This window comes from Sceloporus undulatus, chromosome 6, assembly GCF_019175285.1.
Source record: "Sceloporus undulatus isolate JIND9_A2432 ecotype Alabama chromosome 6, SceUnd_v1.1, whole genome shotgun sequence".
Classification (NCBI taxonomy): domain Eukaryota; kingdom Metazoa; phylum Chordata; class Lepidosauria; order Squamata; family Phrynosomatidae; genus Sceloporus; species Sceloporus undulatus.
In genome coordinates this window covers 42,665,347-42,675,251 of record NC_056527.1, presented here as the reverse complement: position 1 = coordinate 42,675,251, position 9,905 = coordinate 42,665,347, and the positions used below count along the sequence as shown (strand labels likewise).

Genomic DNA, 9,905 nt, shown 5'->3' with positions numbered 1-9,905 from the left:
CTCCACTCTTTCTTCTCACTCCCTCCATTCCCTCGTCCCCATCCCCCACCCGAACCCACCCACCCAGCCTGCCTGCTCTCCTCTCGGCCCGCTTGCCCCGGACTTCCCGAGACAGCTGCTTCCCCCCCCCCAACGAACGCCCCCTCGGGCGGGTAAGAGCTGTGTAAGTTTGTGCGCGCGTGGAAATCCCAGGTTGGAGGAAGGAAGGGAGGAAGGAAGGAAGGAAGGAAGGAAGGAGAAAGGAGAGAGGAAGCTTGCTCCTTAAGCCGTTGAAAGGGGGGGGGGGGGAAGAGAAGGTCGAAGAAAGGCCGTGGAGGAGATCGCCCTGTGCTCAGCCCTCCTAAGAGGTGGGGAGGTGGAGGTAGGGGCCTGAGCGAGGTAAGGGCAAGGGGTAGAGAGGGAGGGGGCGTCGGAGACGAGCTGGAGCAAGATCCCCCCTTCGCCTGTCCTCCTCTCGTCCTCGTAGAGCCAGGGCTGCTCCTGTCCCGGTTGGAGGGCTGAGAGGAGATGAGTTAGTGTGGCCCCCCACTCCTATCCCGGAGGAGTTTGCAGGACTTGGCTCTTCGGGTGGAGAAGTGGACTTGGGGTGGGATAGTTTTGGAGGGGGGAGGCAGAGTGCTGCTCCTGGGACCGGAGGAGAGCGACTGTCGCCGAGCCTCCTCGAACCAGGACAGGACCGCTGCTGGCTGGCTTCCTCCAGCGTCGCCAGAAGTTAAGGTAAGCAGGCCACAAACCCGCTGCTATCAGTGGTGAATGGCGGCGTTTCTGTCCTGGTGATTTATGGCCAGCGACTCCGCTCTCGGTTCAAGAAGAGTTCACCAGGCTTGGAGCTTCCTTCCATTCCAGGCAGTGACGGATAGACCCTGGCGCACTTTGTGGAGTTCGGGGCCGGCTGCCCTGCGCTCGCCTCTCAAGTTTCTTTCAACTGGCAGGAGGAGATTTCGGGGCACAGGCCTTTTGGGGGGTGGAGGAGGGGGGCCCTGAGGGTGGGGATCTCCCGAGGGAAAGGTGAAGTCGGGAGACCCCAAAGCCAAGCAAGAAAGAAACAAAATGAATGGGGTTGTCTGGTCCCCCTAAACCAGTTTCAGGCCTATTCCTGATCTCCCTGCTTGTCACTGGGGCTAAATCGGTTCACCTCCAACCTTGTTACCTTTGAAGGGTGATGGCTCGGCCAGTGGAAGGGAGGGGGATTCATGTTTGTTTTGCGTTGAAGGAAAAAGTGGGAGCTTTAGGTGTCCTAGGCAAACTTCCCACGAAAGCTTCTCCTGACTTCTTAGGACTTAAGAAAGTTAGATGAAGCCCAGACATTTCTCCTTCCAAAGGCCAGTATAGTGTTCTTAGCAGAGACATCCTGAACTCAGACTAAAGTGTCCCCTGTTTCCCTCCAAGCAAGTCCCACCCCAAACCCAACCCCCCCTCAATCCAGAAAGCATAGGACTGTGCTGGGAGGGTGCAGTCTTTGTGTCCTCTTCCTAAGGTGTAAGTTGCGTTGCACTCAGTGGGACTGACTTGGGGCATTGGCAGGGGCAGGATCCAGCTGTAGCTGAAGTCGGAGGGTTACAAAACAGGCAGCCACCCATCCCATGATAAACAAGAAAAGGTCACGCTTATCGAGGGAATGGGCTGCAGGACAAACTTTGCTGGAGCAGTTTTTAAAGAGATGAACCTATCAGCCATTCGGTTTAAAAAGGGGAGGGAAGGAAGAGGAGGGGAAAGAAGAATGTTGTGAAAGCTTTAAAGCCAGTAGATTTATCTTAGGTCGATTGCAACCTGATTCCTGAGATGTTGGATGACATACAACATTCAGGCCTCAGGTATATAGACACAGTGATATAACTATGTGCTGAAGCCTAATTTTGCATACCTTACCTTCTTGTTGTTTAGCAGTCATCCTTATAAGCTGTTTGCAGCAAGTATTTAACCTTCGGATATCTAATTCCACAAAAAGCCTGTTTCAGTGCCATCCCCGTTTGAGTTTTGCCACTGGCTTCCACTTACTTAAATTTATTGCTCGCTAAATGGATTTACTTTTGCGCTAACTTCTGTTGTTAGGAGTGGAAACTGGGTTAACTCCCCTCCTCCCAAACTCTCTTTGGCGTTCTTCCTCCATTGCATTTGGTTCTCCTTTCTCTAGCCTAAGTACAATAATTTCCCCCCTCAAACAACAGGGAGCTATAAGTGTGTGTTTATGTGCGTTTGTGTGTGAAATTGACCCCCAAGAAACTGTGCTGATAGTCGTAGTTGCTGATTTATAGTTCCTAGTTTTCGGAGAGATAGTTGTGTGAAGTCACAAAAAGGAAGGAAAAAAGAGACAAAGGAAGTGGTACAGAATGGAGCAGCACCTCTGAAAACTAAAATTAATTTGTTACAGCCTGCTAAAATGCTCAGTGCTGATTTTAGCAAACTATTTTAGTCTCAAAGGTGCTATTAGATTCCAAACTCCTCTTATAAAACTTCCTCCCTTCCTTTTTATACTTCCTAGTTTGTTCTACAGAGATCCTAGAAATCAATCCCACACCATCCTTCCTCCAAGTAGTCAGGAATATAGGTAGAATAGCCAGCAAGCAGATTGCAACAATAAAGGACACGATCCACTGAAAAGTGAAGCATTTGTGTTTGAGTGGATTTAAGGTTTCCATCTAGAAAGCCTTCTGCTTAGCAGCGGAAGAAAGTTAAGTCTCCTTTCTTTTCCAATCCAGACTCCGCAGATTGTCGTAATAACTACCAAAGACTTGATTACTGTAAAAACATTTTTTTAAATTCAAAAGGCAGCTGCCATCTGTAAGCAAGTTATTAAATTAATGTGTCTCTATAATGTGCCTTGTTTTCCAAGAAACCGATGTGAATTGAAACGCAAACACATGCAATTAATTTGAGAGTGCCTATGATACTGTGCAATGTTCCCCTCAAGCAATAAACACTGACAGAGGGCTGTTTGGGCCCTGAAGAGAGAGAGGAGGATGCTGGTTGGAAAAGATAGGGGCTATGTGAAGCGAAGGTGTGGAGAGATGAGTTTTAATTTGGGCGGTCCTGTAAAAAGAAGTTCTTAGATTGCAGATAAGATTGCTGTGGCTGGAAGCCTGGTCTCTGGCTGGTTATGATCAGACAGGTAAACACTGTCGAGTGAGCAGGAAAGGATTCGCCTGGGTTGCAGCAGCACTCTGTGGTTTTGTGTGTCCATTCCCCTCTCTGCAGCCAAATGACCCCCATACATCAAATTACATAGCAGTTTCCAAGACAGAACCTATTATCCTTAAGTTGGTAGGAAAGTTCAAGCCGTGGTCATGGAGATGAACGCTGATTTTCTCTCTCTCTCCCTTCAGGTTCCTGGTGTGTGTATCTTTCCCCCCAATCCATCATGTTTGAACAGGTAGAATTTGGGTATATTACATGAAGCAGGAGGCAGAGCGGGGGAGGGGTGGGACTTCTCCCCCTTTGGAAAAGTAGTCTCTTAAAAAACCCATCCACGTTTGATAACACTATGGATTAGATATTACGATGATTTCCCACAGATGACAGTCAGGGGTCCGCCCGAGGCTGGAAAAGAAACTTTCCTCAAAGAAGGATTAGTCTTAGTCGGCAGATCGCTTCACAGAGTGTTGTGTTTGGCTACATGGTGATGTTGCTTGAACCTAGAGCTCAAGATTTGTGTCTTTGGTGTAATGTCACAGCAGTTAAAGCTAATTTATGCACAGGAACTTGGCAAGCTATAAAACAGCGAAGGATGAGGCTTCTTTCCCCAGCCATTGCCCCGTTTCATCGCAGGAGGGCCATTCCCGGTTAGATTTCACAAACTTCTCATGAGTTCGGATCCCTTGCATTGTAAAGAAAGGTTGAGTAAATATTATATTTATAGGGTGTCTTCAAAAGTAGTAGTATTTAGCATTTGTAACTAAGCTTTGATTAAATGGCTTTATTTATTACTTTGTTTTAAATCAAGGGAATAAAAATGGTTATTCTAAAGTGCAAGAGGAAATTTCAGCTACGGTATTTCCTTCCAGACTTGGTGGGTAGAAATAATCCTTCTCTCCTGGTGGATATACAAGTTTTGCTTAGCTGTTCTTATCTCTAGGCCCTCCAGGAAATAACTACAGAGATCTCTTTTGTGAGAAACTGTGAAACAACCCCCTCCCCTCCTGGAGAATGTGGGTCTCTAAATCCTAGAAACCCACATTCTCCTGGAGCAGAAACCTGCACGGTTCTGATTGCCAGGAAGTCCCAGCAGATTCCCTCCTGGTTCCCAATCGAAATTCTCCTCGCCTCCAGGCCAAGTCATGCTGCTAAATATTGCTGACCACTTTTTCTGTTATGGCTTTCATGTCACTTAGCTATTGAAAGTAAGATGGATTTGTACCATTTCTTCCCTCTCCCGTGCTTTCCCTACCACCCTAGGTCTACCAGGAGGGGCCATTGGAGGAGGAACGTCACGTGACAGAGGGGTGCCAATGTTATTCTTTAAGGGTGTCAAGACCCTGTCAGTTTGTGAAATAAATATTGGGAAACAACAGAAATGCAAAAAGCGACCTATTACGACAGCTCTGCGATCTATGGCGGCTATCCCTACCAAGGAACAAATGGTTTCGCTTACAATGCTAGTCAGCAGCAATATCCTCCACTGCCTCCTTCTTCCTCGCTGGTGGAAACGGAGTACCATCGACCGGCCTGCTCTTTACAGTCCCCTGGCAGTGGAGGAGGAACTGGAGGAGGCTCTCTGCCCCACCACAAGGCCAGTGACATCAACGAGAGTTGCATGAGGACCCTCACCAGCCAAAACCTGCAGCCCCCGGCCCTTCCAGAGCACCCACAGCAGCCCCCCCCTCCAAGCCAACAGGTCCCCCAGCAGCACCAGCCGCCCCCTCCGCCCCCCTCGGTGTCACCTCCTCCTCCGAATGCCACCACCGCCACCTCTGCCCCAGCCAACGCCACCACCAAGAGCGCCATCTTGAACTCGCCCACCATGTCCAAACAGATATTCCCCTGGATGAAGGAGTCCCGGCAAAACACCAAGCAGAAAAACAGCGGGTCCAGTTCAGGTATGGCACATGAGTCCAGAGGGGGCAATGGTGACTTTTCATGAGGCAGGCCTTAGTTGGGCAGCACAGCCCAAGCCACCTTGATGGGCGGGAAGTTTTTGTTGTCCTTGACTCCTAGGTTACTTTGAGCTGTGGTCAGGAGAGAACGGTATGGTCCATCTATTTCACTTCAAATTTGAGATTAGACACCCGGGCCCCTAGCTAGGCCTTTAGGGATCCTGGGGCAGAAAGTACATTTGGGTCCCTATATATATTTCTGGTATTCTCTTTGGGGGCCCTTTTGGCTGGGGATCCAGAGCACTGGCCCAGTTGCCCCAGCATAGCTACAGGCCTGCAGACACCATCTCTCTTTTTTTATATAATAAATTTTATTAAGTTTAAAAAACACAAATATTTTTTAAAAATCATACATCCATCATCCAAATAGTAAACATACATACAGGAGGTACAACAAACAAACATAAAACATATAACAAAATATACATATAGCAATAAACAACATACACATACATAACATGACATAACCTAATAAAACATAAAATAACATATCCACCTAACATCCCATTCACATTACTCCCTAACTGTCAGATTTGGATTGGATTGTACCAAGGAGCCTTCTCAGATTATCTATTGAAAAAAGCATGATAACTTAAATATACAACCCTTCCTTTTCTCAACAAAAACTATTCCCTATACTTCTATTTTATTCTTTAACCCCATGAATTCACTTTACTTAAACTAAATTTCACAGGACGTTTTTATATTCCATTTTATCAACCAGAGTACCCTTTTAATCACAGACACCATCTCTTGAGATCCTTGGTTTATGGCATTTACCCCTTCCTCATTTCTCTCTCTCTCTCTCTCTCTCTCACACACACACACACACTCTCCTCAATGGAATGGAATGATGAGAGAAATCCCTGTTTCTTTTATGTGACCTCTCTTAAGCTCCTATAAAAGAATGTGATCTTGCTCAGCTTCCAAATTCTTCCCTTACAGACTCAGAGATGCCTGCTTCAGTCATATTGGATATACCATAGATGACCCACTCCTTCCCCCACTTCTTCCCACTGCTGTTCAACTAGGTCCAGATACAGTACAAAGGTCTCTAGGCCTTGGCTTCAAACCTGTGCTCTTCCCGCCACACTCTCTCCCCTCCACACCACTTTTGGCATGGTGCTATTCCAGTCATAAGACAGTGACCTATTCCTGCCCAAAGTGTAACGAGAATAAAATAGCTCATCATCACCTGCGGTCAGGATCAATGCTTTGTTTGATATTCATAACCTCTTTTGATTTTAGTGCACAAGACTGGCAGTCTTACAAGAGTGGTGTGGTAAACAAAGCTTAGGTTTCTTTTAGCACTGCGCAGGCAGCTCTATAAATACATTATGGGTGGATTATAGTGTTTATCAACAGTGCTATTACATAAGTAAATCCAAATCGATGAGAAAAGTATTAGCTTCAGTCTCCCCAGGCATTTGGCGTTTTATGTACCACTTACTTCCTCAATTTGTCTTGTGCTGAGAAAATGGATTCTAAAAATTTTTTGCAAATGTTTTCTTCAATGCATTTTGTAATACTGTTACAGTGGGAAACCAACACTGACAAGTTTTATTACACACTCAGACACCTAAAACTGTGGCCTACATCCAACTGCTATTGCAAACTAGAGTAGACCCACTGAATCAATGAGAACTTGGCTAGTCAACATTACATAAGTTCCCATTGGGACTTTCAAATGGAACCACTCCAGTTGGGTCTAATGACTTCAGCTTGCATGTTTATTTATGTGTATACTGTAGTATATAAGTTAGAACACTGGCTCTGTTCCATAAATTTGTTCAAAGTAATAAGGTCGCAACCTAATCAGAACAATATCAGAAATCCTTCTTAGTGTAATGGGACTTACTTACTAGTAAATATGCTTAGTACTTCAATCCTGTCTGGTTGGAAGCTAAGCCCTATAGAACTAAACAGAACTTGAGTGCACAGCTTGATAAACCGGGAAGAAAATTCAAAGATCTATATCCTACTGACTTTGGTGTGCCTACTTCAATGTTTAAAGCCTATGGACTGTACAAAAAGGTCCAAGTAATATTTAGTAATTATCCAAGCTCACATGGTGGAAGATCATAATAAATTGAATAACTGACCATTTGGACCACAAAACACCACCTGAAACAGGTCACTTTGTCTTATGCAAGAAGAGAGTAGGCCCTGTGTGCCTGTTTTATTTCCACCATCCATGCTCTCAAATTGGCTTTAAGCCAAGTAATTCTTCACCAGTTTGAGGACTTGGCAGCCAAGATGGTATCTATTTGGGGAAGGAAGTGGAGGGAGAGTGGATGTATGATGTATGATGTTGCTTGTTGTGTTCTGATTTTTATTATATTGGCACACATACCTATATAGTTGTAGTGAATGAAAGATATATTTTGAAGTCCTTGGGGCTACTTTGAAGCCCTAGCAAAGATAATGAGACTTCTGTAGTTCATTATAAAAGAATAAAGTTTTCTTCTCCCTTAAGATTCACATGAAGCAACATTCAGCCCATAACTCTGATTGGGCCTTTTGGTAATAATCCAATTCAACTAACAAGAAACTCTGAGTTGGGTTTTGGGGGGCTGAAAATATGTAACCTCTATTCACTTCTATACCTCTGCCTTCATCTACCGTGATGTTTATTTTCCTTGTATTATGTGGCTTTTTGGGTCAGCTTCATTTCTAGTGGTTTTTAAAGATTGCACCTCTGGCCCAAACTTCAATTTGCAAGCATTTGTTGAATGAATTGCAATCACTTGAGTGTGCTATGATCACAGTGGACAACATGAGGGACCCATTCTGTCATGAAGACTTGCTGTATAATTGTGGATCCCCTCCAAATCTGGTGATATCCAGATGTCTGGGAATGCAACTCCCACCATCCTTGATCACTTCTCATAATGGCTGGGGCTGACGTAAACTGGAGTCTAAACCAGTGATGGCCAAACTCTGGCCCTCCGGGTGTTTTGGACTTCAGCTCCAGCATCCCAGACCATTGGCCAAGGTGGCTGAGACTTCTGGGAGCTGAAGTCCAAAACACCTGGAGGGCCAGAGTTTGGACATCACTGGTCTAAACCATCTGGTGGTCAAGAGCTTGGACAAGGCAATCTTAGAACAGTGTTTACCTATTTGCCTGATTGTTTCTGGTGGCTGTGCCTTCAGGTGGTGTCATATTTACTCTTGTTTTTTGGTATGCTTTGCCTAGGTGAGAGTTGTGCTGGTGATAAAAGCCCCCCTGGGCAGACTTCCTCTAAAAGAGCCCGCACGGCTTACACAAGTGCCCAGCTGGTAGAACTGGAAAAGGAGTTCCACTTCAACAGATACCTTTGCAGGCCAAGAAGGGTAGAGATGGCTAACTTGCTCAACCTCACAGAAAGACAGATCAAAATATGGTTCCAAAACCGGAGGATGAAATATAAAAAGGATCAGAAGGGGAAAGGCATGATGACTTCTTCGGGGGGACAGTCCCCCAGCAGAAGTCCTGTGCCCCCAGCTCCTGGAGGCTATCTGAACTCTATGCACTCCTTGGTCAACAGTGTTCCCTATGAGCCCCAGTCGCCTCCATCCTTCAGCAAGCCTCATCAGAATGCCTATGGCATCCCCACGTCATATCCGGCTCCTCTCAATAACTGCCCACCTCCTCAAAAGAGATACACCGGAACTGCAGCAGTGACTCCAGAATATGACCCTCATCCTCTTCAAGGCAACGGTTATGGCAATCCACATATACAGGGAAGCCCCGTCTACGTTGGGGGCAACTATGTGGATACCATGGCAAATTCTGGGCCATCCCTCTTTGGCCTGACTCACCTCTCGGCCAACATGGACTACAGTGGGCCAATGGGCAACAATCACCACCACGGACCTTGCGATCCCCACCCAACTTACACAGACCTTACTTCTCACCATGCTTCTCAGGGAAGAATTCAGGAAGCCCCCAAATTGACCCATCTGTAATTATATCATCCGTTGCTTAACGAATCATTAAAAAAATCCCCTTTTTTTAAAGAAAAGGAAGGAAAAGGAAATTACAAAAAAAAATCCTTTTAAGTCCCACCTCCCTGCCCTTCTGTTTTTACTTTTGTTTTCTTTTGGTTATAAAAAAGAAAAGGAAGAAGCATTTTTCTAGTCTATGTGACCGTAGCAATATTTGTTGCTTGAATTGCCCTCTAGTTTCCATAGTGGATATTTATCTCCTGGGACTCCTCTTTCTTGCCTTGCGTTCTCGCTTTGAGAGGAACGCAGAGGCTTTCTATACTCTTTGACTTCGATTCTTTTATCAAAAAACAGGGTATTATGAACAAATTTTTTTCTATACAGGCGGTTCTTAAATGTGAATTTGTTCGTACAGAGTGGATCCCAAACAGGGAAGCATTTTTTTTAATTTTAATTTTAATTGCACTTCTTTTAAATAGCGAGAAAGAAAGAAATCAAAATAAGGCGCTTGCCGGGGGCTTCCCTGAGCAAAATGATGAATATGTGTACGTCTCTCAATGTGTGTATGCTGGTGACCTTTCAGATTTATTTATATTTTTTGCAAACTTTGAATAATCTAAGTGTTTAATTTTTTATTTATCCCCATCTGTTCATATTTATATACATACATATATATATATATATAAAGATATTAAAAAAATTCTTCTGTACCCTGAAAATTCAGGAGATATTTGCCTGGCTGTATGTTGAATGGCATACGTAGGGGATATCCTTTGAAAAGGGATCTAGAACTCTTTTATTTAAAAAGGAAAAGGAAAAAATGCAATAAAATCTGGAAAAACAAACCAGTAGGCCGCTCTAGAAATTGACGTCTTGTAACATCGAACT

At 45.0% G+C, this 9,905-nt stretch overlaps 1 protein-coding gene across 4 annotated transcripts in view; it reads left to right on the top strand.

The window, feature by feature from the left end:
- Positions 1-9,905, top strand: part of HOXA3 (homeobox A3) — a 25,803-nt gene extending 15,898 nt beyond the window's left edge. For 2 of the 4 annotated variants that reach the window (XM_042471171.1, XM_042471172.1), the window contains 2 exons: positions 4,393-5,033; positions 8,287-9,905. In XM_042471171.1, coding sequence (XP_042327105.1) covers positions 4,511-5,033; positions 8,287-9,038 — 1,275 coding nt within the window. In that variant the 5' untranslated portion in view covers positions 4,393-4,510 and the 3' untranslated portion in view covers positions 9,039-9,905. Of the gene's footprint in view, positions 1-398; positions 718-2,678; positions 3,833-4,392; positions 5,034-8,286 lie in introns of those variants that run through there. The other 2 variants (XM_042471173.1, XM_042471174.1) reach the window with 2 other exon arrangements.